We start from the raw sequence: 27,481 nt of genomic DNA on the forward strand, positions 1-27,481 counted from the left end.
TATTGTCAATCAGAAGTGTCAATGACAAATTATTATAAGTATTTGATAGAATCATTGTATTGATAAAATTAGGTTGTGGTATTTTGTTTGTTACTGGTTGCATTTTCATATTTGTGTATTCAGTTTTAGCATGCGGCCCCCCAAAGCATTGACAATGTTAAGGTTGCAATACAGCTCTTCACCAACAGAGGTCGCGCTAAGCCACGCACGGAAGACAAGAGTAAATATTTTTGTGACGTCTCATCTTCCGGATGATTCATCTCCACCCATTAAGAATAAATTCAGTGCTGCTGCCTCTCCAGCAGCCCATGACAACGCACACAGTTTCCTCTTTAAACACTTTATCACCACTTCCTTCCCAAAGCGGGTCATTACTACTAATTATTCCAGCCTTTGCAGATATTAGGCTACTGTGTGAGACATGCAGAAGAGAAGGAAGCCGGAGCCGATCCAACTCAACCCGATCCCCGATGGGAACATCATCAACGGCACTGGAGCCACAGAGTGAGTGACATAAGTGGACTGCACATAATATGTACACCCTTGGGTTTGCTTTATGCATAAACAGCAATAGCAGCAATCTCCCTCTTATAATAATGTCTGAATATCGCTATTATATTATGATTTCATGTCATCTTGCGTTCGAGCTATGAAGGACACCTCCACAATCCCACTATGATTATAAAGATATGCAACCTTGTTTTTTTGTCTTGAAGAAGTTATGTGTATATGTATAGCCTCCTCCCACCACAAAAAAAACACAGTAATGGAGATGCTGAGTAGTTGTGACACTGTGCTCTAGTTATCACTACCCGACCAAGCAACATGCTGGATGAGAATTACATAATCATGTCTCATCTCTCAGGCTGGCTGCTTTGGCTGCAAGGTGGCAAAGAGGCGGAATATCTAATTTTGCGTGTTACCATTGTGTCAACATCTCAAGATAATGTATACAAACTGTATTTTGTAAATGCATGAACTTGCAAAGAATACGGCCATCGTATTTGTACACAAAATATGATGATTTGTACACAATCTAATGAGCTCTACAAGAGCTGCATTATTTTGCCTTTAGTTTGTATTTGCACATTTTTTAATTCCCATCGGCACCAAAATGTAATCAATTTCTCTTGTACACAGGCCATCTAGCCGCAAAGTTTCATGCATGCATGGTTGTAGGATTATTTGATAAAATATTCGCTATTTCATCTAGCATATATCAATTCAGTACATAATGTTAATGTCGGTATACTCTGGCCTTAGCCACATTATACTTGGGTATATTTCTGTTGGGGGTTCATTTGCCCTGTATTTGCAATGGCCAATCCAACCCAGAATATGATGGCATGTTTTTTTTTTTTTATTGCTCTGTGTATATGCCCAGTAATAACCAGATTCTAACCCTGCCCATCCAATTTTTTATGCACCGTACTGGCCTCTGCTGACTGTTTGTACAGTCAACGTACAGGTTGGATGGGTACTGAGGTCATGCCAGATGGAACACAAATGGTGGCCAAAGAACACAGCTTTATGCTACACCTTGGTAAACTAAGGCTAATGAGGACCAGATTTATTTTTGAAGCACAGACATTATGTATTCTGTGCTTATCCTGTTTGGAGTCAGAGCTGAGCTAGAGCCTATCCCACCTGATTTTTGGGCAGGAGATACCTGTAGGATACAGTGCACCATAGACAAGTAACCTGTCAATCACAGGGCACATTCACACCTATGGACAATTTAGAGTCTCTTAATTCACCAAAACATTGTATTATTCATGTACCCAAAGTATACTTTGTGGTGCAAGAGAAGAATCAGCAATATTCCAAATAAAAGGAGAGAAGACTAGAACCACAGCTGCACAAATACCGCATCTCATTCATTCAGCTTTCATACCAGATGTCCTTGGACATTGTGTGGATGGTGGAGTTCAAGAGGCCTGCATCGTGCACACTTCCCTCCTCTGCTGCAAGCGTGTGGCTGCTCTTTGTCCCTCCCACATATTGTGTGAAGAGCGCATTTCTGGCAGCATCTCCAGTGTCCTCCTCCACCTTCAGCTTTTGTCCACAGAACGCTCACGCGCGCCCACGGGCCAACTTAAACTCAGTAAGCTGTCTCCATGGTTATGATGCAAGGCTGCTGTGGTTTAAAAAAAAAATACAATTATACTTTTACAAAGATAATCATCAGCAGCACTGCAAAATACAAATATAATTATTAATAAACATATCAAAGAGCACTTAAAGTGGTATTTACTAATACAGCCTATTTGCTTCTTCTTGTGTTGCCATGGCAGCACAAGGAGCAATGGCAGCTGCTTTTCAGGAAGAAAAGCACATTAGGATTGGTAGAGAACATGGAAACAAACCCTGTGACTCTTACCTGCTTTCTGTCCATTTGGTTGCTTGTCATTGCTCTCCGAAGGCTACTAAAGCAGCAGATACACCAAAGATTGTGTGGCTTCATTTTCGTGACATCGGTTTGTGTATTTCTTTTGAAGAACAAACTTGGAGGCCCTGCAGAAGAAGCTTGAGGAGCTGGAATTGGACGAGCAGCAGCGCAAGCGCCTGGAAGCTTTTCTCACACAGAAACAGAAAGTGGGAGAGCTGAAGGACGACGACTTTGAGAAAATATGTGAGCTGGGTGCAGGCAATGGAGGAGTTGTCTTTAAGGTGTCTCACAGACCTTCTGGTCTGATTATGGCCAGGAAGGTAAAGCAGTCCCCTTGTGGGCCACACACATAAGGAAGGATGTTATAGTAGTTGTATTGTCTCTCGTTTTCCAGCTCATCCACTTGGAGATCAAACCTGCCATCAGGAACCAGATCATTAGGGAGCTTCAGGTGCTGCATGAATGCAACTCTCCATACATTGTGGGCTTCTATGGAGCTTTCTACAGTGATGGAGAAATCAGCATCTGCATGGAGCACATGGTATACAACATTCATGTTTTTACATTGGAATTATTTTTTTTCTAATGTTGAGTTTTCTTACCCTTCATTTCGGCTTTTAGGATGGTGGATCTTTGGATCAGTCGCTTAAAAAGGCTGGAAGGATCCCAGAGCAAATCCTGGGGAAAATCAGCATTGCGGTATGTACTGTACTGCACAGGAGCTTCTTGGATGGATTTACTCATGGAAGCATAAATTAACATCTCTAGGGATTGATATGGTAAAGACTGAAAGACACATGGCTAAAAATACATCAGAAAAATAAAAATGCATGACAACATTGTATCCCCTGGACATCTGGGTAAAAACAATCCAGTGTTGTTGCTCTGTCCAGTGAGAATCCCCTGAACTACTGGTACAGCCCTGATCAGAATCTTCAGACGAGTTGAAAAATAGTTAGAATTTAGAATTGGCTGCCCTTATTGGTGCAGACGTTATCTGCGGGAAAAGGGTTTCAACACCACAAAACTGCCCGTTGAGACTTTGCCAGGGAGCATCAAACATAGGCATTGAAAGGTGGAAAAAAAGTTGTGTTCTCAGAAGAGAAAAAAAATGCAACCTTGATGATCCAGATGGTTCCAATGTTACTGGCATGACAAGATCCCACCTCCGGTGGTGCAGGGTCGTCAAATGGCACTTTTTCAAAGTGCTTTTTGTTACACTCCCCTTAAAACCTCACCATGATCCAAATTTGCAAAAAGTAAAGTAAGACAGACTAGCTATTTTTCGACTGGTCTGACTATTTTGATCAGGTCTGTATTTGCTTTTATGACTTGAACAAAGCTCAGATAGGAGCCGTTTTTCCTTTTACATTTAAATGCTTAGCATATCTTGATTTGCATTTGGTTGAAACTTTCCATGTTTTGTGTACGGCCCCTTGCATTAATGCTTTGACAAACAAGCAAAAATCAAGTAGAAGTGATGCTGAAATGTATCCCCATTGGTTTTACTTTTATTAATACTATAAAATGAGAAATGCAAGCCAAAACTAACTGCTAAAGATTTCTTCTCATATTTTTTGCAGGTCATTAAAGGTCTCGCCTACCTGAGGGAGAAACACAAGATCATGCACAGAGGTCAAGTCAGTACTTAAGGGGGTATTCTGCAAAAGTGGCTCAATGGAGCCATGCTTTGTGCTCAAGACGCAGCTCAACAAAACCTAAATTCCCCAAACCAAACGAACTAAACAGTACTGCAATGGTGGTCATCAGCCAATGTTGTCATGTCCGGTTCTCTGCTTTGTTCTCAGTGCACGCCGTCATAATGGGAGCTTGTAGTTTCATTTACATGTTTTTTTTTTTTTGTTTTTTTTTTAAGGGAGCCACAAGTGTATCTTTTAAATGTCGTTTCCAAATGCTGTATCTCGCTGTGACCACTAGATGGCAGTGTTTGTGTGTTTAGTGGAATTTTTTCTCTCACCTGAATGATGCTTCAGATTACTAATTCAGCCAGAAAATATTGTAATAGACCAGGACTAACGGGCTGAGTACTCACACGCACTGCTATGACATTTGTCTGCAAACATTGGTGTAAATATCTCAGATTGCGTTTTATTCCTGGTGTACATGTGAACACATCACGCATATTCCCTCAGCTGAAAAGGCCGCCCCTATAGATGGATATCAGGGAATGTCCTTAAAAAAAAAAAAAAAAACATTGCGCCCCAGGGGCTCCGTAGGTTCTAAATAAATGCAGAGAGCCTCTCTGAATTGGCTAAACAGTGAATCAGCGGCACTTTGAGACGATTTTAACCAAAGTTACCAAGGTAATATAGCTGCTTTAAAAGTGAGCAACTGTCACTCAACAGGCAGGTCGGATTTTCCACTCAACACAACCACTGAACTTGCTTTGCAGAATACCTCTAAATGAGTAACTATTTTCACGTAGATACTAATACTTATGACTCTTAAGCTTAGATCAGGGGCTTTCAAAGTGTGGTGATAAACCAAGTGAAACCACTCCTTGTAACCAAAAAACAGATCTTCATATTTTGTTTATAGTTGATTTACTCTGATGGGACTAAATTTATATTGCCTTCAACATGAGCGAAGTTAGCTTTGACGTGTGAAAAACATTTTCTCACAAGCTACTGCGCCTACAGCCTTGTATCGCTTGGTAGAGAAGGGCTACCTCACACTTTTTAAACCCCTGTCTAAGATTTACATGGCATCGCTCCACCACCACCCAGCTCACAGTCCCTCCCTCTTTTCAGATGTCAAGCCTTCTAATGTACTGGTCAATTCACGCGGGGAGATCAAGCTGTGTGACTTTGGCGTTAGCGGACAGCTCATTGACTCCATGGCCAACTCCTTTGTGGGCACGCGCTCCTATATGTCTGTAAGTAAATATGAACAGCCTACACTGCAAAAGCAGGGTGCTGCCAGGAATTCCGGGTCCGCATCTGCATGGGAAGTCAAGTCAGGCAGGGACCTTTGAAATTGGCCTACTGTTTCCTTAGTAAGCTTTGCAGTTTACTAAATTTGGAATTAATACAATGAATGTTTTGGGATAGCGAGTCATACTATTTTAGCTTCTAGCTTCCAAAGTGCATTTTGTTGCATTAATTACACTAATGTATCAGTGGCGTTGCATGGTGTATTGAATGTATATTTTTGAGTGTGTTTAAGTGTGTGACATGACAATTGTGGCCCATTATGCAGCCGGAGCGCTTGCAGGGCACCCATTACTCTGTTCAGTCTGATATTTGGAGTATGGGCCTGTCCCTGGTTGAAATGGCCATTGGGCGTTTCCCTATCCCTCCACCTGACCCAAAGGAGCTGGAACTGATTTTTGGTACTGGAGGAGGCAACCAAGCAGAGTCCGCACCAAAGGCTTGGCATCCCAGCCGGCCTAGCAGCTGTGAGTTTTAAGACCCAAGCCTTAATATACACAATCCATTGTGCTCATTACAAAGTTTCAACATTTCAGCTTATGGATCAGACAGCAGGCCTCCAATGGCCATCTTTGAATTACTCGACTACATCGTCAATGAGGTAAGACTTAACACCTGTTAATAGATCAGGATCCCACTACTGTGGCAGCTTTAATTAAATAGGCTTGTCCATTGGTTCTGTCCACAGTCACCACCTAAGCTGCCTGGACTATTCAGTTCTGAATTCCAGGACTTTGTCAATAAATGGTAATGTATTCACATCACAAACATTTTAAAACCTGCCACTTCACCTGTGCTTCATTCATATTGCAGCTTGATAAAGAACCCCGCTGAAAGGGCAGACCTTAAACAGTTAATGGTTGGTAAACACACTTAATCATTAATTCATTGGATGCCTGTCTTTACCTCTACATCTTCTCTTTCCAGGTGCATCCTTTCATTAGACAGTCAGAGGCAGAGCAAGTTGATTTTGCTGGCTGGTTGTGTAGCACCATTGGACTCAACCAGCCTGGGACACCCACTCATGGGGCAACAATGTGAACTCGCAACAATGAAGCCCATGTTCTTCAATGTGTTGTGTACAATTTTTATCAAGCATTGGGGGCGAAAGTGCAATCAATTGTTATATTCCAAATGCAATTCCTTCATGGCAAGTGAAACCATGGGCCGAATAATTCAGGATGTACTGCAAAGCCTGCCTAAAAAGCCATTTTCATAATGAATGGAAACTGCATTAAATGTGATGTACCCCCAGAATAAGTGAATGTTGTCATACAAATCATTTGACTTATACCAAAAGTTGAATTTAAACGCCCTTTTAGTAGTTGCTCCTTTTCAGGCTTCCAAGTTGTCTGCTGTTGGTCTTGCCGATCTGGTTGGAAAAGAATAGTACTTAGTGAATGACATTCCAACATGATCGCAACTTCAGTGCTAGACTGCTCAGGATTCCATATAATCAGGATTCAGAAACACGGACTAGAATGGAGTATCATCACTTTGCAAAGCTAAAAACATGCTACAAAAACAAACAGCACTTACTTGGTGGAAGGAAGTCTACTGCATCCTTAAGCGCTCCGACAGCTGGAACAAGATAACAGCACTTAGTGAATGACATTCTACACCATTGCAACTTCAGTGCTCGACTGCTCAGGACTTCCATATAATCAGGATTCAGAAACACGGACTTAAGTGGAAAATCATCACTTGGCAAAAGCAAAAAATTTGCTACAAAAAAAATTAGCACTTACTGGGTGGGTGGAGGCAAGTCTAGGGATTTCACTTTTCAAAAGTCTCGCCAGGTTGGGCATCTTGTGCAGACAGGCTGAAATGAGACAGACTATTAGCTCAACTACACAAACTTCACAACTCAATGGTCCTCAAAAGACTCAGAACTTAATTATCTTCAGATGTCAGAAACACAGACCATGAAGTAAAACTCATCACAATAGGACTTGCATGCCATGCTATAGTGATTAGTGGTAAAAAAAATAATTACTTGGTAGCCTTGAGAGAAAGTGGTAGGCCCAACTACAGTAAGCTGGTATCAGCTGGTTCAGGTTCTGCAGCGATGCCTGCAAAACAAGTTTCAAAACGGACAATGGACATCAAAAATAACATTCAACATGACGGTACATTGTCAGGTCTGTAAGAGTTTACCTTTGAATCTCAAATCCTTCCAAGATCTTGTGACTGATGCAGCAAGGGTCAACTAGCTACTGTGTGTTTTTTAATCTGACAGTTCGGTACAACGTTAAGACTTGGCGAGAAACATTAGCAAAAACCTAAAAACCAGTGTAATTGTGTGGTGACTTGGTAATACTGCATTACCAGTGTTTAATCTCATTGATGGGACAAAAGTTAGACAATTACATGACAAGTCTGACTCTTGACTTGAAACCAATCATTTATTTTCTTAGTGAACTAGTGAACAGTCAATAAGTATAAATTTAAGCCTTGATTTTCTTGGGTGCTCCTTTCTTTCCAGGCTTCCTCTTAGGTTTCAGCATCTTAGCCTTGATCTGTAGGGAGCAAGCAATTTCAGTTGAAGGCACAAAGTACTAAACACCAAGAGTTGCTGCCAGTTTCTTACCGTGGGGTCACGCTTGAGAATGGCATGACGTCTTGCTGTCTTGGCATAGGGGTTCAGTTTGAACATAACCCTCATGTTCTTCAGAGGATTCTTCTTCAGTACTCTGCGGTGAGTCTTCTTGCTACAGGTGGAAGGTAACACACTTAACGTCTTCCACTAGTTATTAAGATGCATAATATTTTCAGCATTAATTATTGCATTGACCAGGACTTCCATTTTATCAGGATGCAGAAACACTGACCAGAAGTGGAGTAACTACTCTGCACTTACTTCGGTGCACGAAGTGCTTTCTGGATTTCCTCACTCTTCAGAATCCTACTCAGGTCTGTGTTGGTCATCTTGTGCATTGGCAGACTGAAACAGGACAACTGAATTATTGTTCAGCCTTTACAATACTATGTTAAACAGAGTGATGCTCCAACTCAGAACTTCATTCAAATCATGGGTTTCAGAAACACGGACCATGAAGTAGGAAAGCTCATCATAGCAACATGCTATTTCTGCTAGCAGCCTTATGCTCTTCCAAGGAAAACTTACTTGTAGTCAACCTTAAGGGAGGAAGGTTTACGCCAGGTGCCATACAGTTGATCCAACTTGCGGAAAGCACTCTCCGTCCAGATGCAGAAGCGTCCAACGTGACCACCAGGGGCCAGTCTCAGAAGGTTCAGCTTGTTCACATTCTGCAGAGTTATGCCTGAAAAACAGCACATTTGTCTATTACATGTGATCACTTGACAAGACCGACGGCATCAAACTATGCTCTCAAGCTCAAAAATAAAATTACCAGGTATATTTCTGAAGGCCTTTGTGACACCAGCATCTTGATTGTAGATGATGCAAGGACCTCTGCGTTGAATACGTCGACGATTCCTCATTTTACCCTTGCCAGCACGCATGCGCTGAGAGGCGTAGACCTAAACCGAATATTTATGTTTCTGTTAATGATGCACAGTATGTATATTTAGCTTAAAAAGTTCCCACCCTCCAAAAATGGTTTACATGCTACACTGGCCAGTCCATGTAACATGTATGTTTTAGTCAAGGGACAACAGTAAAATAGAGATTGCTCGTTACGAATTTAGGCACAATCCCTGGAAGCGATTTTACCTTCTTTATGTCATTCCAGGCTTTAAGTTTCTTCAGCAGGAGCACAGCCTCCTTGGTCTTCTTGTAACCCTCAACTTTGTCTTCAACCACCAGAGGGACCTCAGGGATTTCCTCAACACGGTGCCCTGTAGAGGACATCACAACCATGACACCCCTACACAACCCAGATGAGACCACAACAGCCTTTCTTGCACCTGCTCAGAACTTAACACACATCAACACCCTGTGACAGCTTGGTGACAGCAGGCAACTGTCACTGTTCACAGAGTCAGACGCAAATTACACCATCATGGCAAATTAAATGCAACAAACTAGTATAGAAGATTGACAACAAAGCCGAGCTCACCCTTGGACATGACAAGTGCGGGAATGGCAGATGCAGCCAGAGCTGAGCAGATGGCATAGCGCTTCTGGGGCGTGTTGATCCTGCGGTGCCAACGGCGCCAGGTCTTGGTAGGGGCAAACATGCGTCCTCCACGACACATCTTGGAGCAAAGTTAAGACAATTTTGCAAGCACTGACAATATTAAGAAATAAGTACGTACACATGCTCAGATACGATGTTCGTCAGTCAACTGAGCCTGTATTTGACAGTAGGCATTCTGTCACTGGACACAGCGTCGGACGCAAATTACACCATCAGTGCACATTTCGTCATTACCTCCAGTTGGTATGAGCTAAAGGAAAATTTAAAAAGATACATTTCCAAAAGCACCCTGGCCAGAGCGGTGAGTACCACCACCCCTCACACGAGGGATACGGGCCACAGCTCTTCCTGTACCCCAGGACTCAGCACTGGTCTGGTGACCTAAATCAAAAGGATGGTTAAATGACTGCATACAGGTTTCGGTATACATTAGGGATTCAGATATGCTGTACTTTGAAGATTGGATGATATCTGCTTCCATCACGAGATCGGGCCGATGCAGTTTACGAATAATGTTCTTAAGTCTGGGCTACTGGATACTACTGTGTCATGGTGCGGGGGAGCTCACAGGAAGTCCCAATCTAACCACTGATTGTTTACACTATGGACTATTACTATTGCATTTGCATCTAGGGCTATGATTTCTGCATTAGGGCCGAAAATGGAGTTTTCGCACCAAGCGAGGTGTGGGATTAAATAAGCTTTGCTACTCCTACTCCTTTTTGGAAATGTGGACCTGAATTGTATTATGTGATTAGCTCCTGTGTAATTTGTGTTTATGTTTAAGATTACATGATTGCTGGAATCGGTTATACAAGCAATCTCACAGAAAGTGTGAATGAAATTAAGTCATCGTGAGAAAAGTGAAATTTTGTGTGGACAAGTATTTATCAGATGGGCTGCTCAATCGTGGCAGAATCTCATTCATAAACATGTAACTGTTTCAAAAGCCAATCAATATTGTTGGTGCTTTGGTGGCATTTCTAATGCTTTGGGGGGCTATTTTCATTACCACATTCAATTCCACAAATACATGATTGTAACAATGATCAATCCGGATTGGTGAGACTAAAAAATATGGATCTAGACATTCCTAGTATTCAACACTTTATAGTTTATTTTACTGACCTGCCAGTTCACTGACTGCATAGGGCTGGCGACTGTTCTTGCGCATGTTGGTGTGCACAAAATTCACAACATCAGGGCGAATGGGAGCCCTGAACACGGCAGGCAAGACAACATTTTGGCCTGAAAATTCTCCTTTCTCGGAATACACCGAGATGAGGGGTCGGGCACAAGCCTGAAGAAGAAAAATGTTACATGTTCACATCTTGCTGCTATTGGTCCACATGCAAACCATTGCGTGACTCAACCCAAATCTCAGTCATATCTCCGCTTGTATTCCAATGCATTTGGGCCATTATTTTAAAATACGTTAATGTGCTTATCGCGAGAAGTCACCGAGGCCTGCTAGCCAATAAAAGCTAGCCTAAGCTAGCCAAACCAAATGTACAGTATCCTACATGTTTAAATTGCCGAAGTACAAGGATATCACATCTCAATCAACTTAAGCAGCAACAGGGGGTACTAAATATACCAATATGAATGTGCTCGGCTATCACTGACAACCTAATCGAAAAGCAGACACGTGTAACAGTGGGGCTAAACTCAAAATGGCTCCTCTTGTTGCGCTGAGCCATACTACTGAATATTTTAGACGCAATCAAAAACATTCTAGCTATGTTTTAACGTTAAAGCGCTATTGTCATTATAAAACGACATACACGACACACCATCAATATCAATCCCATAGTTTCTCACCATAATCGGTAATAAAGTTTCGGCTCGCCGGGAAGCACGCTCCACTCGCGATGGCGGCCACAGAAAAAAGGAAGCGTGGTATTCACCCACACTGCTTTATTCTTCCGCCTCAACGAACTCGACTTCCGCCAAGAGCATTGCTTTGACAAATGCTATTTAACAGCGATAAATTCAGAATTTTAATATAATGTATCAACGTAAAGGCAATTACTTTAAGGTTTTAGATCGTCCAAGTCAAATGTGATGCTTTGCTCGGGTGTCTTTTGTATGGACTATTTCCTTACGCCATGTTGTCGCGTCATAAGCGTAAGAAACGGGACTACTTTACTACTTTACAGCTACGACATTATTATGTAGATGTAATAGATTCATATGAGTAACACATAAAATCACTTAAATTATTACTTACATTTATTTCTCTATATGTAATGCGTTTAGCTTGGAATTTATTTAAATGTATAAATTTGAAGAACTTTGACCTTTGACGTCATATATCTGTGCGCGCGGGACAGTCAAATCGAAAACTGCTTATGGAAAACAGCTGCCGACAAGTTTGAATCGTCATTAATTAATTAATGTATGGACTTATCGATGGCTTGTAAGCTTTTGGCAAGTGTCAGCGCGTTTTCTAACACTCTCAGGTAAGTTTACATTTCAATGTTGTAGGTTTATAGCGGGAAAACATTGGGTTTTAGCTCGAACGTACAATGTTGCAATAGCTGCTAGTTACTAATGTAGTTATTGGTTTGTTGTTTACAGATCGTTTCAAGAGGGTAGAAGCAATGGAACGTGCACTTATGGGGTAATTCTTTTTTCTCTCAGTAGTTCACTGTCATAACATTGGCAATGAAGACTCTCACACTACTCATTGCTTTACAGGATGACATCCAAATACTAAAGAGGAAAGGAGACATAATTGGAGTCCTGGATTTGGACTGTGTAAACCAAGAAGTGCTCATTTGTGAAAAAGCTGTGAGCACTGTTCAGTTTAAGACATAATATTTTGCTATCCAATAAATAACAGTTAAAACAGTATTTCTCTTAAGGTTCCAAAATTAAATGACGCTGATGATGAGGCGAGGCTTGAGACATCAAATGACAATGGCGATGCATTCACTGCCATTCAGGCTGAACTTACACCGCTGCCACTCACCATCAATAAAGCGAGGTGATTGTTCTGCTTCCTTTTTTTTTAGAAAGCTTTGAACCACTATCATGTCAAATAATCATATTGTCTCTCTAAACAAATTTTCATTTTCATTTTAAGGCAGTTGCTGTCTTTGTACACATTATCCCAAAATCCCAACGTTCAAGCTGTGGATGATTGTGCCCTGCGACCTCTGTGGCTACGATGTGACATGTCAGATCCAGCTCAGACAGCCTGGGTTGGAGCTCAGGGAGTCCGTGTGGGCAATAAAGTGTCTGGTGTTAAATTGTACACTGTCACGCGCAAAGGTGTTTAGCACAGATGCTTCATGAAGCGTCGTCAGATATGTAAATATGAACCCTACTGTGACTTGTCTTTTTAGGCCCTGTTGTAGACAAAAAACAGCTTCTAACTTTAGATGAGCTGAAATGGGAGCACAAGAAAAGGAATTGCACATCAATGGTAAGCAAATGTCTTAACATCTACAGTATTCTATTTCGATTCTATTTGAATTTTTCATGTCATTGCCTCTAGATGGCGATTAAAGGAAGCGCCCGCTTCCTCTTGTTTGGCTTCACTGTAGTTGAAAACACTACAATTGAGTCACAAAGTTGCGTGACAGTAGATTTCAAGTGGAGCCATGTGGAGAGGGTTCTTGAGACGCCACCCCTTTCCTCTACAGCCACACTGGTAAGCACTCACACTGAAAGGGGACCCTTCCTTCAGATCTGTAATGCAAACTGTCGCTTTAAAATGTTGAAGAATATCAAAGTTCCATGTGGAGACATGAGGAGCCCCATGTTTGAGATGTACAGGGAGCTGCAGTTTCTTCAGGTGTGTGTCTCCACCAAAGTGACAGTATAATATTTGTATAAAACTGCTTCTAACTGTTCTAATCTCTGCCAGGTTCTTGCTGATGGTTTGAGAACGGGTGAGACAGAATGGTTGGACCCTTTGGAAAGCAAGTCAGCTGTGGAGCTTACCAAGGAATACCTTGAAGGTATTTGTTTTGAGGAGCTGTTGCACTTTCAAAATTGTATTCTTACAATTTCTTTTTATTTCCCTAAAGAGATACAAGGCACTGCAAAGTCCCAACAGGAGCATCCTTCAAAACCAGCAGAGGTACTTATCACAACATAGAGTGCAGTATCTATACTCTGTATTTTAACTGTCTAATGAAAAGCATCATTTTTTTAAACCTCCAAATTAAAATGATTTATTTATTGGGTATGGGGGGGAAAAGCGATAAGGTTTTCTATGGACAGTGACAATGTACAGTGCTTAAATTTCATTTCATTTTCTACCGCTTTTTCCTCACGAGGGTCGCGGGGGGTGCTGGAGCCTATCCCAGCTGTCTTCGGGCGAGAGGCGGGGTACACCCTGGACTGGTCGCCAGCCAATCACAGGGCACATATAGACAAACAACCATTCACACTCGCATTCATACCTATGGACAATTTGGAGTGGCCAATTAACCTAGCATGTTTTTGGAATGTGGGAGGAAACCGGAGTACCCGGAGAAAACCCACGCATGCACGGGGAGAACATGCAAACTCCACACAGAGATGGCCGAGGGCGGGGACCGAAACCAGGTCTCCTAGCTGTGAGGTCTGCGCACTAACCACCAGACCGCCGTGCCGCCCAGTGCTTAAATTACAGTCCAATAAATATGCAATATATTAGATAAAAATGTGCCTTAAGAAATCTGTTAAATAATATTTGTATGCTTTCTTGTACATTTTGACCACAGAATTCCAAAATGATTCATATTGTTTCTCAAGTTCAAGCATCGGTTTTTATACATGCATAGCTGATTTTAGAATTGAGGGTCACATGGTGGACTAGTGGTTAGTATGTTGGCAGCAGGAAATTGAGGGTTTGAATCACCCTTGGGGCATTTTTCTGCGGGTACTCCAGTTTCCTCTCACATAAAAAAAAAAAAAACAAAAACATGCATATTGGGCTAATTTAAGATTCTGTAAATTGTATGTGATTAGCTGGTGACCAATTCAAGGTATACCTATCAAATTTCTTTGTTTTACACAGCCAAAACCTGAAAACGACACGCCCATTTTTAACTCCTTCCTGGAACGAGGTGATTTGGATTTTGTGGAGCAGTTGTGGGTTCGCATGAGAAAAAGTAAGCCAATTCCTCCATTAGGGAAGGCAACATTCACATGGTTGGACACTACATTTCAGGTTATGATGATAAATAAACATGACTCTTACAGGTGTGACATCATATCAAGACATCACAGACAGCCTGAAATTGGTCATCAAGGCTTTGAGATATGACGACATCAAACCTTGGGTGTGACTTCTTTCTCAGTTGGTGATCACAGAGAAATGCGTCGAACTGAAGTGGTTGCAGTCATAACATTTTCATTATTTGTGCTCCCACCAGATTCATAGAGACAGTAGCAGCTCACTCAGCAAGCTCATCCTGCAGTCTTACCACCAGCAGATCGAGCATGTGTCACTTACAGGCCTCACGCCTGTCCAGATGCTGCTAGAAATGGGCTTGGACAAGATGAGGAAAGATTACATAAACTACCTCATTGGTAAACTATTACTCAGAATCTTTATATTTGTGTCTAGGGATGGGCATAGTAATGGATGGATTGGTCAATATAAACAATAAAATGGGTTACAATACTAAGCATTAAGCATTGATTCGGTCTCAACTAGTTTGCAGATTTGAGCTGCATACAAAGACCTCTGTAACAATCAAGTGATCCATTTGTCATCAATTTTCCTTGTAGTCTTAGCGGTTTAGGCAAAAGTCCATCCCTGTCCCTGACATTCTTTGATCTTTTATTTTCTTTAGGGGAAGAATTGACCACTCTCAACAACTTGGTAAGCTCAGACATTTTATCATCAACTCTTCTACAAATGACAGATATTCACAATGATGGTTTTGCTTCACAGCATTATTACCTAAGCACAGAGGTGGATTTGCAGGAGCAGGTCATCCGGTTGAGGAAACTACACCATCTGCTGGAAGTAATTGTGACCTGCAGTACATTCATAGGTTTGCCCTATGACAGGCTGTTCCTCCTCACACAGTAAGTCAGATTGATGGCCCATTACAAAGATTTAGAAGCATCTACAGAACTGTACATTCTCATTTTCTCTATTATAGATTGTGTTTACAACACTACAAAGCATCCCCGTATGATGAGGAGCATGAGTTTAATCTGCAAATCAAACCAGCACTGATCAGCCATTTCTACCAGAAGTAAGAAAGCACTGTCATTCATTGTACACAGTTATTGTTTCCCTTTTTAAATGACTCAAATTTTGTCACTGCAGCAGTTACAGCTGTTTTTTTTTTTTTTGTATTACCTTGTGAGAAGGCAACCCACGCCACTTTGCACTTCGAATTTTAAAAGATATTAATAAATCATTTGTTTTAGTGTTGAATATGAATATATATATATTGGAGCAAATGTTATGTATTTTTTACCTAAAGTAAGCATTTTAATAAGCAAGTATAGAATACAATAATTATAACAATAATATATATCAGGCTTTTGGAAGACTCATTTAAAAACAATGGGATTATAGTATTCTACACTGGTCACTATATGTTGCAATGTTACTGTACCGTTCGTGGAGACACACAAGCACCAGATGTTATTGTTGGAACAACAGGCTTTTATTGCAAGATTGAATTATCTCACAACGGGCACAATAATCCCTAACCTGAGCTACTATTGCAGCTGCAACCTACAGCAAACTAAAACTAAACTCTAGCTTACTTGTGACCCTGACTCTGTGGCATCATGAGAGTTGTTTCTAATATATTATAGTCACTTTATTTTTTTAATACATGTACCGTAGTACCTGGAGAGAGTCGTATATCATAGGACTTGTCCTGTGCATGTTTTTCCACAGAGTGAATCCAGTTGTGTGGGGACTGGAAGTGTCGAGTGGACATGGTCCTTGTGAAGTCAAGACAGTGTTACAGATCAGCGACAGACCACCGGTGGATCATGTAATCTTTGAAACAGGTGAGCATTGTCCATTCCATGCTGCAAATACTAAAAGTGGCTTTAACTTTTAAACTCTTTCATTTGTTAATCATCCCACTGAAACAGCGATCGAGGACAGTGTGGAAGCTGTCTATTTCTCCACTTTGGTATGCTGCAGCCTTGTCAACTTTGAATGAATCTACACGGTAATGGTGTAAGTACACACGCGTACATGCGACCATGTTCAGTGTCGTACACACCTTGTCACCAAACAGCACACTGTTTGAAGACCCCTGTGATGTCAGTTAAAGGACACACCTGAGATAATGTGACTCTGGTCAAATTGTTTTCAATCTTTCGAAGAGGTACCATCATTTTTGTCCAGGCCTGTTTCATTAGTTTATTTAAATAATTATGTTAATCAACCATTCAAAAGTGATGGCTGATTGCTTGTTTAATTTTCAATATTTTTTTATTTATTACTTTTGTTAATTTTGAAGTGATGCGAGTGACCATTTTTTTTTTATTTCATTAACTGAGGGGTACCAACAATTTTGTCCATGTGTGTAGAACCACAAATCTTTGAGGTTCAGTGAGGTTTATTTATGCTCCCTTGCAACTTGTACAATGTTTAAAACAAGATATTTTTCACAGCAATATTTTAATGAGAAAATTCAAAATGTTACAACTGTTTACACATCAAAATAAAATTAAATCCAAATAGTTTATTGTATTTATGTTCACACTCAACACACACACACAATTCATTAAATACCTGAAAAATAAATGTGTGTGCGTCTTGTAGGGATGATACGTGGTACCTTTTTAATGACACAGGTGCCTATGTAAATGATACTAACCAGACCAAAAATCTAAGCAGATATCAATGCGTCCTTTTGGTGGTAAAATTGTAGTTGCTACTTTTTTTTTACAACTTGGTTATAATAGTATCTGAATTATTGAAGTACTAATATTCTGTTCTACTCCCCATTATTTTCAATGCAGGTTATCCTCACAAGGGTTGCAGGGGTGTGCTGGAGCCTATCCCAGCTTGCTTTGGGTAAGAGGCAGGGTATACCTTGGACTAGTCTCTGTTCAACTTGTATGTCACAAATTTGTATACAAATAAAAAAGGTGTTTTGTTTTTTTGGACACAATTAGTTTTCCTTTAAGTACTGGTTCAGGAACCGTTTCAAAAGTACTGACTAGCACCGGTATCAGATGGTAGATTATAAACAGTACCGTACACTCGCATCTTCTCACAGATATCATTGTGCACGAGTTAGCATTTCTCTGTTAGTTCCGCCTTTGCAGCAGGAACATGAGGAAGATGGCACTCAGTAAAATGGAGAGTGTGCACACAGTTGGAACAACAATCTCCGTTACCATCTCCATGTGACTTGTCAGAGGGTCTGGAAAGAACACACACATCATTTAGCAACTGATCAACAGTACATTTTGTTTAGTTTTGCTAAAAGCATGTTGATGCTCAAAAACAGAACTCAAAGGGTTTGTTGTGTTTAATTATTTGCATCTTTATTTTGATCTCTCTGGAGCACAGGTGGTGTCTTACCATGTATAAGTCTTAGAATATTGGCAGCAGTACTCCGCTGTTCCTCTATTAAAAAAAGAGAAATAACTCAGAGTTGATTAACAACAAAAATAATTATTTCAATTAGCAATAATTAATAACCCTTTGAGAACTGCATGCATCTAATAAAAACTGACAACCGCTTTGCACTTCCACCAAGCAACTCCAAAAGACAAACAGTATTTTATATCCATAAACTAAACTCTGCTCAAGTTGTGTGATTACGCCTATTATGAAATACCTCGTAGCCTTGTCTATCAGTAGTAATGCTGATTTTTCCATTACATTGGGAAAAGTGGCTAGGCGACACACTTTGAGCATGTTATGTGAAGAACCACAAGATCACAAAATGAGACATTGTATTAAAGTGATGATTTGTACCCTCAATCAAGTTTAAACTTCATCATGCACAGGCCAAACCCTTGGCTTTTCTGCATGTTCCGTGGATTTTCTTCTAGCTGGAGGGGCAAACAAAAGATGTCTCAGATTTCCTTTGCCAGATTTTAGTATTGATACTGCTAAATTGACTATAGCTCCACCAAGGTGATAGGACAACCAAAGAAAAACTGCAAGAACATTTTTGTGTGGATCCAGGACAACATTATGGTATTGTATATTTTCCATGATTGAGTAAACAAGGAAGCAGTAAATAAGAATTCATCAGAGTCCGAACTGTGTTTATTTTGTGTAGGTCATGGAACAAAAGCGGTTATCTGTGTAGTATTATAGAGTGTGCATACAGGGAGTGGGGTTGCTAATAGCCATTTCCCACCACAATCAGTGGGTCAACCCAAGTTTCATTTTAAACACCGGTAGTCCCGCGTGTGTCATGACCACATTACAGGTTACAGATGCTGTAGACAACCTAATGCTAAAATGCTAAAGCTACTTACCATTCAGAAATGTCTTGAAGTAACGTCTTTTAACCTCTTGATATACTTCGCACAGTCTAGTCTACTTCCGGATCAGATTTTGGATCCAACACACATGGCTGTATGTTAAAAGCGAACATTTAAAAAATACAAAATTTGCGTTTGTTATTAACTCCAAGAAAGTTGCATTCTGCAACACCGGAAGTCCTCTTAGCACCTGGAATAGGTGCAGATTCTGGAAGATCTGGAATGCTGGTTATCGTATCGCTGTTGACCGTAATTGAGGTTGTAAATATGGCCTTGGTGGAGGTTTTTGCTTTACTGATTGCCATTCTAGTTTAAAGGCAATGTCACATACTCTCTCATTCATTTTAAATTTTAGGTTAGAATCTTTATTTGTTTACCCCAGCTAGTCTGATTACGTGATGAACGTCGGGGGCATTTAAAAAAAAAAAAAGAATTTTTAAGTTCACCTTACCTGCAGCAAGGAGCTGGTTGCTGGATGAGCAGGTCTCAACAGCCTTTCTCCTCCAGTTCTCAACCTGTTAAAAACCATTCATATTACATCACTGACATAGTACATGTACTGTGCCATTGATAGAAAATAACATTTAAAAGTAGGCAACAACATTTACTACTATATAAAATCTAGTAAAGACTAAGAACTAATATAAAATCCCGGAATGACTTGTGTATTAGAAGCCCATGTTTCATGTTCATGCCCAAACATTTACCTCTCTCTGGTTGGGAAATCCATTGGAGGTGATGATGCGCTTGTAAAACTGAACTGAAGATTTGGGATAACGAGGCTTGTTTTTGTTTCTGAAGTCCACATAATACAAGCCAAATCTCTCAGTGAAGCCTTCATCCCACTCAAACTTGTCTAGCAGGGACCATGCGGTATAACCTTTGACATTGACTCCATCTCTGACAGCTGAGAGGAGAACAAAATACCATGTATTTCATATACAGCAACATGCTCTTAATAACAGCTACTGTAAATTCACCTTTGAGCATCTCGTTGATGTAGTCTTTATAATACTGTATCCTCCAGTCATCACACAGCTCTGTGCATTGCATCCTCTCAGAGACTCCATTCTCTGTCACATAAATCATTGGGTTTGCATACTGAGTCTAAAAAGGAAAGACAACATTAGAAGATATATCATATCATCGCACCAAATAAATCAAAGTAAACCACAAGTCACCTTAACAAAATTGAGCAGTCGTCTGAAACCCCACGGCACAGAATAGAGCCACTCAGAGCCAGGGTCAGGCCACTGGGGGTCAACCAGTTCAGCCAAGTCACGGTCCATGAAGTAGCTGCTTGTACCGCGGCCTGATGGGTTAGTCTTCTGGGTGATGTAACGTGTGGTGAAGTGACCAATGCCCAGGAAGTCACAGGTGCCTTTGATGTAGCTCTTCTCCTGGGGGGAGAATGAGGGCAAACGAGATGTCCCAAGACCCTGCTGGATGCTTTTCCTCCCTGGACAAACAGTAAATCACCCTTTGTTGACAATGGTGGGAATGCTGAGATGCAAACTAGATATACTTGATCTGAAATAGAAAGTTGCTGTGATGCCTTCATGGCATTATAGTCCTGACTTCAGTTCTTTTGGCTCAACAACAAACTTTCTACTTTCACATCACTTGCCGATAAAGTCTTTCATCACTTGAGGGTAGTCTCCATGAAAGATAGGTGTTGCAAACCAGCCAAGTGAGAACTGGACATATCGCTCAGCGGCTTCGATGTCCTTCTGGTTGCTAATATCTACAGGCTCTCCCCAGTCTGCAGTCAGGGAGATGCCGACAAGACCTGCAGATGCAGACGGTATCTCTCAGCGCTCATGACACTGCATGCTCAATGTGCTCTAGGATGGCCTACCTTTTTGTTTTGCCCTCCACTGTGTGTCATAGGTATGCCACACTTTAGCGTGAGCCTGTGGGTGAGTATTATTTCATGTTAAGTTGCTTTGTTGTAACTTCCCAAGTGGCGGAAAGTTGACTTGTGCTACCTTAATAATGTGATGGGCAGCGCGGTATGCTCCAGTTCCTCTCGTCCGCAGTCCAGGAGCGTGCTCACCTGTTTCATAGCCTTCCACTGCTACAGACTAAACATGATATTAAGTCAGTCAACGATCATTAGTACGTAAGTACTAAATTGTGCCTCAATAATACCCAAGCCTACCCATGGATTGCTGAATGTAATCCAGTATTTTACTCGGTTGCCAAATCTCTCAAAGCACAAGCTTGCAAAGTCATTGAAATGATTGACCATGGTTATATTCTGCCACCCGCCATATCTCTCTTGCAATACCTAGAAAAGGGGAATAAAATGTCTTAAAGGAAAATGCATTCATTTTATTAAAAATAGTGTGGGAGGTCAGTATCTTGTGTGCATCGACCTGTGGGAGATCCCAGTGATACAAAGTGACAATGGGAGTGATCTTGTTTCCCAGCAGGTGGTCAAGGAGATCATCATAGTACTGAATTCCTCTTTCACTGATCTGATCAGCTGGAAATTGAGTTAAAAAAGATGTATCATCACGTATACTTACAAGACACTTTACACAGTATACACACATATATGTTTCAGTTTGGTTGGCACTGTCAGAGCTATCATTTTCTGATGCATTTAAAAAAAAAAATCAGGAACTATATTTTACATTTGTAATTTTTCCCCACACAAAATGTTTGAAACATTCAAATATATAATACATTAAAATGATATACTGAATATATACTGTATTACGGTATAATGCAGGGGTGTCCAAACATTTTCCACCGAGGGATGATTACGGAAAAATCAATAATGTTTTTTGTTCAGTTGTATTTCTACATTGTGTTGATAAAAAACAAATTGGTTTAAAAACTTTGGGTGTAATGTATTAAATTAATTTAATGCATTATGTGCTGGAGCCTATCCCAGCTGTCTTCGGGCGAGAGGCGGGGTACACCCTGGACTGGTCACCAGCCAATCACAGGGCACATATAGACAAACAACCATTCACACTCACATTCATTCCTATGGACAATTTGGAGTTATCAACTATTAAACCCCCTTTTTCTTATTCCTAATTCCATTCAGATCAATACTTCTTTTTTAACTCCACTATAAACCTCAGCTTTACAGATGCCACACCTAATATTTTTCAGGTTTGTGTACGACGACACAGAAACGGCTGTGTTTGTACACCACTGTAACCTCCAACTCCAATAGTAAACAGTTTGTTAAATGAATACCTCTCTGACAGTGTCATTTAAAACAGTAGGCTAAGTGCATTATTAGTTCTGTCCGGGTACTACCTACTGTTGTGTCTGGCGACTGAAGTTACTCACATTTAATACCAGTGGGAATGAGTCGAGGCCAAGAAATGGAAAAGCGATAGTGATTCAACTTGAGCTCCTTCATCAAAGCGACATCATCCTGTCAAAGGCACAAAGTAAGAGTTCAATATTTGCATTGAACTGTTGATATTCCACGGATCTTCCTACCTTTACTTTGTAGTAGCCGTCACAAGACGAATCCCCTGTCTCATTGAGTTGAATTTTGCCTTTCTTATGACTGAATATATCCCAAATACTCAGTCCTTTTCCATCCTTATCCCAGGCTCCTTCTGTTTGATAGGCTGAACTGCCGGCACCCCACGAAAATCCTGATAAACCAAGGGGTTACATTCTTACTGAAGATGGGATATAAGAAATGCCTTCCACCTAATAACTGCCTAGTACTGACAGATACTGGAAGGTAAGTAAATAAACACCTATATAGGGCACTACAGTTGAGGAAGTATGATCTGCATGTATCTGTATGTAGGACTCATACCAGTTGGAAAAGTGCCATAATAGAAGGAGCCGTGGTCGTTCTTTGTCCAGTCGAAGTCCTCAGTCGCAGACACACACAGCACCAGCACAAACACATGGCACACACTGAGTGCACAGCGAGACAACATGGTATTCTTCACCCTGCAGCACACTCGGGGGTCTGGTTCTCTTCCACTTCTGCACAACTGTCCACACAAACATTTCAGAAAGTGTAAAATTAAGACACAGAACGCAATTTAGAATAAGCAGTCATAGAATTGCATAGAAGCATGTGATGGGGAGGGGAGAGGGGGGGGGGGGGGGGTTCAAGCTCCCAATTCCCCACTAAACGCTCCCATTGAAACTCAATGGTCTGTGATTGCATCTTGCTGACGCTGACACAACCCACACAACTATGATTTCACGTCTGTAAGCAAAAAGTATCATTACATACTAGATGCACTCAAAATGATTTCAAACTTGTTGTGTTTATACATTTTGGTAACATAAAGTTGAAGGTTGAAGAAATGTAATTTACAATGTAGATGAATAATGTAACTGCATATTGTATTCAAAATGCACAATCACAACTCCATATCAATTTCTGCTGTATTTCTTTGATATTTTATTTTAAAAATGCACGTTTTTTTTCAGTTAAATTTCCATATTTTCTCTTAGAGCATGATTTGATTCTAAAGTCTTGCACGAAATCTAACAGAAATCTCTAGAACGCATGTAAAAAAATATTTATGCTCTGCATTACCGTGAACAAAAATTGCAATTACTTGAAAATATTTATTTGCACATTTTATTTGTGTATTTTATTTCCTAAAATTCAACAACTTTTACTGACAAGTTATTTTTTACACATGTATATTAGTATATATATATATATATATATATATATATATATATATATATATATATATATATATATATATATATATATATATATATATACTAACATTATTCATATACTATATAGACATATGATTATAAAACTTACATTATATTTTTGCTGATTGGTTGGAACAAATCACATGGTTCTATTGCCTTACAGTGAGGCCCAAGGCATACATTTGCAATACGAAGGGCACCATAACACCAATTAATTTGATACATAGCTATAAAGGTATAAATAGGATGTCCTATTACCTTTGTATTTTATGAAGAGGTCATTTGTAGGTGGTGTGTGCTCAGTCCACAGTCCCGGTGCAAATGGGGGCCCTCCTGGGACAGCGGGCCATGTGGAAAGCTGTGTACATCTATAGAGGCCAGCGACTCTATTGTGACCTGCCTCTTGTAGCAATACACGTGTGCAGAGGCATTGTTTTAGCTCTTTGAAAACGCTGAATTGTTTGTTGGCAGAAAAGTGTTTACACTGCATAACCCAATGACCGAGGTTAGAACAGGAATAAAACATCAGTATGGGCTCAGTTGCATATCTATAGACAAGAGGAACTGTCGTACACTTTATTTCAGCTGAAAAACATTTACTGTATCTTTGTCATAATTACAAATAACATATAATAATAACACATGTAAATGAAAATATTCATATACAACATAAAAAATACAAAATTTTTATTTTGTGCTTATGTCATTTTCTATATGGCCCAGCCATACTGTTTCATGCTAACAGGCACGTTTTAATGTCTCATTTGCGGCACCTAGTAGAGTACAAGCACCTACTGGTTTACTTTGGTGTGGCAATGCTCACTAAATTGGAAACATGGATTCTAAAAGGTGAGGAGAGGAGAGGATACAATTAGCACCGCACATCAACCCGACTGCTACACACCGCATGACAATAAATTAAAACTTCTCACATGAAAAGTAGTACACAGGTTAACAAATCTATGCTGTTAGATTGTAGAAACACTGAGGCCGCATTAAGCGTTAACGTAGCTCAGTAATCGTCATCATCTTCTTCATCCCCGTCAGGTGCAAAACCGAACTCGTCACCATCTTCATTGTCGTCGTCCTCCTCGTCTTCCTCCTCCTCCTCCTCCTCCTCTTCTTCTTCTTCTTTCATGTCATAATCTGTAGCAGTGTTCAGAAGCAGCTTGGTGCTGTTTATCTTGATTTCATCGTCAAGGTTGACGTTGGTCTGCAAATAACGACAAAGATGTGACGATTAAACGATTTCTGTAATTTGGGGGAATCAGCCACCAGCCGATCCTTATTTTTGTAACCAATCTTATCCATGCAAGAGTGTGAAAGTCAGCCACTTTTGCTGTGCCTGTCTTTCAGGTGTTTCGACAGTTTTATCGTGTTTCATTCTTTAGTGCTGAAAATTTCAGAGGCATGCCGTTTTTTGTGAATTTATCATTGGACCACAGTCATCCACTACGAATGCAAAGCATCTCCACAGGCAACTCCTAATAATCCTGGATTATCTGATTTTCTTCATAGGGTATCCTTAAAACTTTACGGTTTCAAATTGTCATGTTGGTTTAACTAACTTACTGGAAATAATTTCACTTTCACAACACTACTTAAAAGATGAAAAGATCATATCCCTCAGGCCTTTTGAGTCTCTAACATTATTCTGTATACTGTATACAGTTCAAAAAGTGAATTACTAAGCGATGTTATCGACTCATTGCATATCCTGTGCTCACCCGCAACACACGAGACAAGGAATACTGCACCTTCGCAGTGTGTAGGCGTACTCATCAGCTGCATGTGTTGTAGCTAGTTCCCAACCAAGCAGAGCATTTCCAGACAAATAATAAGTTTTGAATTAATTTATGGGGTAGCGCGTGCAACCATGGAATGGCGTTACCGAGGACCACCGCCATTCCTTTTCACCCGCTTATCCTCACGAGGGTCACGGCCGTGCTGGAGCCTATCCCAGCTGTCTTCGGGCGAGAGGCGGGGTACACCCGGGACTGGTCGGCAGTCAATCACAGGGCACATATGGACAAACCATTCACACTCACATTCATACCTATGGACAATTTGGAGTCGCCAATTAACCTGGCATGTTTTTGGAATGTGGGAGGAAACCGGAGTACCCAGAGAAAACCCACGCACTCAGATAGAACATGCAAACACAGAGATGCCCGAGAGTGGAATCAAACTCGGGTCTCCTAGATGTGTGGCCTGCGCAGTAACCACTCTTTTCGCCATGCACCCGTAAATTGTGCAGATTTACCAACATAACCTTCAAGTAAGTATATTCATATGTAGATTCTTTTGATGCATGCTCTCTGGTACACTACCTCAATTTCCGGGGATGGGCATTCTGATGCTCCTTCCTCTGTTTGAGCTTTAATGATTGATTTCAAGGCCCCTTCTTCAAACTAAAAGACAAATGAAATGTTATTTAATACAAACCACTGGTATCAGAAATGAACAACTCACTAATATGAGATTATTGATAAATCCCATGCTCACCTTTAACCTGTTTAGCTGGTCTTGTAGCATGACTTTGATTTTAAGGAGAGTCTCCTCTTCCTTCTTCAATTCCTGCAGGCGGCTGTGCATCTTCACAGATTTTACACCAGCAACTAAAATGGAGTGCATTTAGAGTTAGCGGACATTTCATATCTTTGCTTTACACACGCCAACATGTTAATAATGACAAAACAGAATTATTCTAAGTTTGGTTTATTCAACAAAATGTCAGTCATTGATCGCAAGTATAACACGGTAAACGATGAATGAACTGATATTAAACGGCAGTTAGCTGTTCAGAATGCAGGATAAATGCAACGTCAAAACAACAGCTTACTTCCCACACCAGCCCCCGGTTGAGAATATTAACGTTACCTCTTTTGATAACGTTGTCTACAGCTGCATATTAATGCCGATATTCTTGAGGCAACACATACACGACCTGTAGCAGACAGCTTCTGGTTAGAAAACAGCGGTAGCAAACAAACAAACGGACGATTTAAGGCTTCCGGTTTACTTCCCGTCTTGTTACGTTGTTTCCGGATATTGGCTGTCCAACCCGTCGTGGCAATTTTCAAAACTATCTAGATTCTATTAAATACAGTTTAATTGGTGTTTTGTTAATTAAAGTAACTTTACTGAAATTATCAATTGTGTTTGTTTCAGTTTGAGGAAATTATAAATGTATTACAAATACCACGTTTTATGTAGCGTTTTCATTCCTCACATTGACGCTAGAAATTGACGACATTCCGAGGAACCCTTAAAGGCAGCATCATCAGTGGAAAATCAGTTTGATATTTGGCGACATCTCTTGGCGAAAACGGAAACTAGCAGAATCTTGTCCCATTCTCTGGTGTCCCAGCCTAATTTGTAACGAATGTGGCTCATGTTGATGGCCTCTGTCATAAAACACAAGGGTACCACCACAAGCTTAATCTAGTCTAACAATTGCAAGGTTAGTTGTATTGCAAATGTTGATCCAAAATCAAAGAACATCAAGCGAGCAAGGCGGTTTGGAGGGGGAGGAGTGAGCCTCTGGTGCTATGATGCAGCAGCCTAATCAAGGCTATATTCGTGTCTAAAAATAGACATTTTAATGGCCGTCTCAATTAGTCACATTTATTTGTGATCCACAGTTTTTTGGCTATACTGTACAAGTGAGCACAACTAATGCCAGTAGTTACATTTTCTTTACATTAAACTACGGAAGACGCCCATATACAAATATACAACACTGTTGTAAATAACTTAAAAAGCGTGCAAGACCCCTCCATTACACCAAAGGAGAACAAGTGGAAACATAATAAATCACAGATGGTGCTCATTGATGTCAACAAGAGCTGAAATGGCTCTTAATCAGTCACTGAAAAATGTTAGAAGAGCCCATTAGGTTCTTTATAGGA

At 40.5% G+C, this 27,481-nt stretch overlaps 6 protein-coding genes and 4 non-coding genes across 17 annotated transcripts in view; 2 read left to right on the forward strand and 8 right to left on the reverse strand.

Moving 5' to 3' along the window:
• Window positions 1–7,643, reverse strand: part of megf11 (multiple EGF-like-domains 11) — a 118,680-nt gene extending 111,037 nt beyond the window's left edge. For 3 of the 4 annotated variants that reach the window (XM_058076523.1, XM_058076526.1, XM_058076525.1), the window contains exons 1-7: window positions 7,498–7,643; window positions 7,337–7,412; window positions 7,089–7,162; window positions 6,880–6,921; window positions 2,992–6,712; window positions 2,381–2,914; window positions 1,895–2,137 (exon numbers count right to left, since the gene is read on the reverse strand). The gene's annotated coding sequence lies outside the window, so the exon portion shown is untranslated. Of the gene's footprint in view, window positions 1–1,894; window positions 2,138–2,380; window positions 2,951–2,991; window positions 6,713–6,879; window positions 6,922–7,088; window positions 7,163–7,336; window positions 7,413–7,497 lie in introns of those variants that run through there. The other variant, XM_058076524.1, reaches the window with a different exon arrangement.
• Window positions 239–6,595, forward strand: map2k1 (mitogen-activated protein kinase kinase 1). Its single transcript, XM_058076536.1, has 11 exons — window positions 239–504; window positions 2,499–2,709; window positions 2,784–2,930; window positions 3,011–3,088; window positions 3,973–4,024; window positions 5,161–5,285; window positions 5,609–5,807; window positions 5,877–5,941; window positions 6,029–6,087; window positions 6,154–6,199; window positions 6,268–6,595. The coding sequence occupies exons 1-11, from the start codon at window positions 422–424 to the stop codon at window positions 6,379–6,381; spliced, it is 1,179 nt and encodes a 392-aa protein (XP_057932519.1). The 5' UTR covers window positions 239–421; the 3' UTR covers window positions 6,382–6,595.
• On the reverse strand, window positions 7,223–7,289 carry LOC131131740 (small nucleolar RNA SNORD18). The gene has a single exon (XR_009130244.1). It is a non-coding gene; the product is annotated as a small nucleolar RNA SNORD18 (small nucleolar RNA).
• Window positions 7,644–7,726: 83 nt separating the features above from the next.
• Window positions 7,727–11,452, reverse strand: rpl4 (ribosomal protein L4). Its single transcript, XM_058076537.1, has 10 exons — window positions 11,286–11,452; window positions 10,593–10,764; window positions 9,739–9,845; window positions 9,384–9,522; window positions 9,038–9,162; window positions 8,715–8,844; window positions 8,468–8,624; window positions 8,201–8,284; window positions 7,931–8,051; window positions 7,727–7,859 (listed from the first exon to the last, which is right to left on the reverse strand). Exons 1-10 carry the CDS (start codon window positions 11,286–11,288, stop codon window positions 7,788–7,790), a joined length of 1,110 nt encoding a protein of 369 aa, XP_057932520.1. The 5' UTR covers window positions 11,289–11,452; the 3' UTR covers window positions 7,727–7,787.
• On the reverse strand, window positions 8,349–8,420 carry LOC131131739 (small nucleolar RNA SNORD18). Its single transcript, XR_009130243.1, has one exon. It is a non-coding gene; the product is annotated as a small nucleolar RNA SNORD18 (small nucleolar RNA).
• On the reverse strand, window positions 9,233–9,332 carry LOC131131741 (small nucleolar RNA SNORD16). The gene has a single exon (XR_009130245.1). It is a non-coding gene; the product is annotated as a small nucleolar RNA SNORD16 (small nucleolar RNA).
• On the reverse strand, window positions 9,586–9,684 carry LOC131131742 (small nucleolar RNA SNORD16). The gene has a single exon (XR_009130246.1). It is a non-coding gene; the product is annotated as a small nucleolar RNA SNORD16 (small nucleolar RNA).
• Window positions 11,453–11,669: 217 nt separating the features above from the next.
• On the forward strand, window positions 11,670–17,558 carry zwilch (zwilch kinetochore protein). The gene is made up of 19 exons (XM_058076534.1): window positions 11,670–11,926; window positions 12,045–12,087; window positions 12,165–12,257; window positions 12,332–12,453; window positions 12,553–12,740; window positions 12,815–12,894; window positions 12,967–13,122; window positions 13,195–13,266; window positions 13,339–13,432; window positions 13,502–13,554; window positions 14,479–14,572; window positions 14,664–14,743; window positions 14,837–14,993; window positions 15,260–15,288; window positions 15,361–15,497; window positions 15,575–15,670; window positions 16,330–16,445; window positions 16,533–16,620; window positions 17,412–17,558. The coding sequence occupies exons 1-18, from the start codon at window positions 11,865–11,867 to the stop codon at window positions 16,601–16,603; spliced, it is 1,743 nt and encodes a 580-aa protein (XP_057932517.1). The 5' UTR covers window positions 11,670–11,864; the 3' UTR covers window positions 16,604–16,620; window positions 17,412–17,558.
• lctlb (lactase-like b) lies at window positions 16,141–23,954 on the reverse strand. Of its 5 annotated transcripts, none has more exons than XM_058076527.1 (15): window positions 23,829–23,954; window positions 22,696–22,879; window positions 22,365–22,525; window positions 22,209–22,296; window positions 21,275–21,384; window positions 21,058–21,186; window positions 20,885–20,980; window positions 20,755–20,809; window positions 20,520–20,685; window positions 20,078–20,351; window positions 19,877–20,003; window positions 19,604–19,803; window positions 19,348–19,411; window positions 17,980–18,024; window positions 16,141–17,818 (listed from the first exon to the last, which is right to left on the reverse strand). In XM_058076527.1, the coding sequence occupies exons 2-15, from the start codon at window positions 22,820–22,822 to the stop codon at window positions 17,703–17,705; spliced, it is 1,758 nt and encodes a 585-aa protein (XP_057932510.1). In that variant the 5' UTR covers window positions 22,823–22,879; window positions 23,829–23,954; the 3' UTR covers window positions 16,141–17,702. The 5 variants fall into 5 exon arrangements, with proteins under 5 accessions (XP_057932510.1, XP_057932512.1, XP_057932511.1 ...); XM_058076528.1 differs by having other exon boundaries at window positions 16,145–17,818; window positions 20,078–20,355; window positions 20,524–20,685; XM_058076530.1 differs by lacking the exon at window positions 17,980–18,024 and adding an exon at window positions 18,379–18,455 and having other exon boundaries at window positions 17,689–17,818.
• A 178-nt stretch (window positions 23,955–24,132) lies between these two features.
• Window positions 24,133–26,612, reverse strand: snapc5 (small nuclear RNA activating complex, polypeptide 5). Its single transcript, XM_058076538.1, has 4 exons — window positions 26,451–26,612; window positions 26,076–26,188; window positions 25,901–25,981; window positions 24,133–24,783 (listed from the first exon to the last, which is right to left on the reverse strand). The coding sequence occupies exons 2-4, from the start codon at window positions 26,163–26,165 to the stop codon at window positions 24,583–24,585; spliced, it is 372 nt and encodes a 123-aa protein (XP_057932521.1). The 5' UTR covers window positions 26,166–26,188; window positions 26,451–26,612; the 3' UTR covers window positions 24,133–24,582.
• Between the last annotated feature and the right edge of the window lie 869 nt (window positions 26,613–27,481).

Source organism: Doryrhamphus excisus, chromosome 6 (assembly GCF_030265055.1).
Source record: "Doryrhamphus excisus isolate RoL2022-K1 chromosome 6, RoL_Dexc_1.0, whole genome shotgun sequence".
Classification (NCBI taxonomy): domain Eukaryota; kingdom Metazoa; phylum Chordata; class Actinopteri; order Syngnathiformes; family Syngnathidae; genus Doryrhamphus; species Doryrhamphus excisus.

What these genes read in the sequence shown, in the direction of transcription:
- rpl4 (XM_058076537.1), bottom strand. An exon ending in TCCCTTAAGGTTGACTACAA is followed by an intron (nt 8,285 to 8,467) that starts GTAAGTTTTCCT and finishes GTCCTGTTTCAG; the next exon opens with TCTGCCAATGCACAAGATGA. An exon ending in TTCTCAAGCGTGACCCCACG is followed by an intron (nt 7,860 to 7,930) that starts GTAAGAAACTGG and finishes TGCTCCCTACAG; the next exon opens with ATCAAGGCTAAGATGCTGAA.
- map2k1 (XM_058076536.1), top strand. Translation starts at nt 422, where the DNA reads ATGCAGAAGAGAAGGAAGCCGGAGCCGATCCAACTCAACCCGATCCCC. An exon ending in AACGGCACTGGAGCCACAGA is followed by an intron (nt 505 to 2,498) that starts GTGAGTGACATA and finishes TTTCTTTTGAAG; the next exon opens with AACAAACTTGGAGGCCCTGC. An exon ending in CAGACCTTAAACAGTTAATG is followed by an intron (nt 6,200 to 6,267) that starts GTTGGTAAACAC and finishes TTCTCTTTCCAG; the next exon opens with GTGCATCCTTTCATTAGACA.
- lctlb (XM_058076527.1), bottom strand. Translation starts at nt 22,822, where the DNA reads ATGTTGTCTCGCTGTGCACTCAGTGTGTGCCATGTGTTTGTGCTGGTG. An exon ending in ATCACTGGGATCTCCCACAG is followed by an intron (nt 21,187 to 21,274) that starts GTCGATGCACAC and finishes CCCCTTTTCTAG; the next exon opens with GTATTGCAAGAGAGATATGG. An exon ending in GACTGCTCAATTTTGTTAAG is followed by an intron (nt 20,004 to 20,077) that starts GTGACTTGTGGT and finishes TTTCCTTTTTAG; the next exon opens with ACTCAGTATGCAAACCCAAT.
- zwilch (XM_058076534.1), top strand. Translation starts at nt 11,865, where the DNA reads ATGGACTTATCGATGGCTTGTAAGCTTTTGGCAAGTGTCAGCGCGTTT. An exon ending in GTACACTGTCACGCGCAAAG is followed by an intron (nt 12,741 to 12,814) that starts GTGTTTAGCACA and finishes TTGTCTTTTTAG; the next exon opens with GCCCTGTTGTAGACAAAAAA. An exon ending in AAAGGAATTGCACATCAATG is followed by an intron (nt 12,895 to 12,966) that starts GTAAGCAAATGT and finishes CATTGCCTCTAG; the next exon opens with ATGGCGATTAAAGGAAGCGC.
- snapc5 (XM_058076538.1), bottom strand. Translation starts at nt 26,165, where the DNA reads ATGCACAGCCGCCTGCAGGAATTGAAGAAGGAAGAGGAGACTCTCCTT. An exon ending in ACCAGCTAAACAGGTTAAAG is followed by an intron (nt 25,982 to 26,075) that starts GTGAGCATGGGA and finishes TTTGTCTTTTAG; the next exon opens with TTTGAAGAAGGGGCCTTGAA. An exon ending in GCCCATCCCCGGAAATTGAG is followed by an intron (nt 24,784 to 25,900) that starts GTAGTGTACCAG and finishes CGTTATTTGCAG; the next exon opens with ACCAACGTCAACCTTGACGA.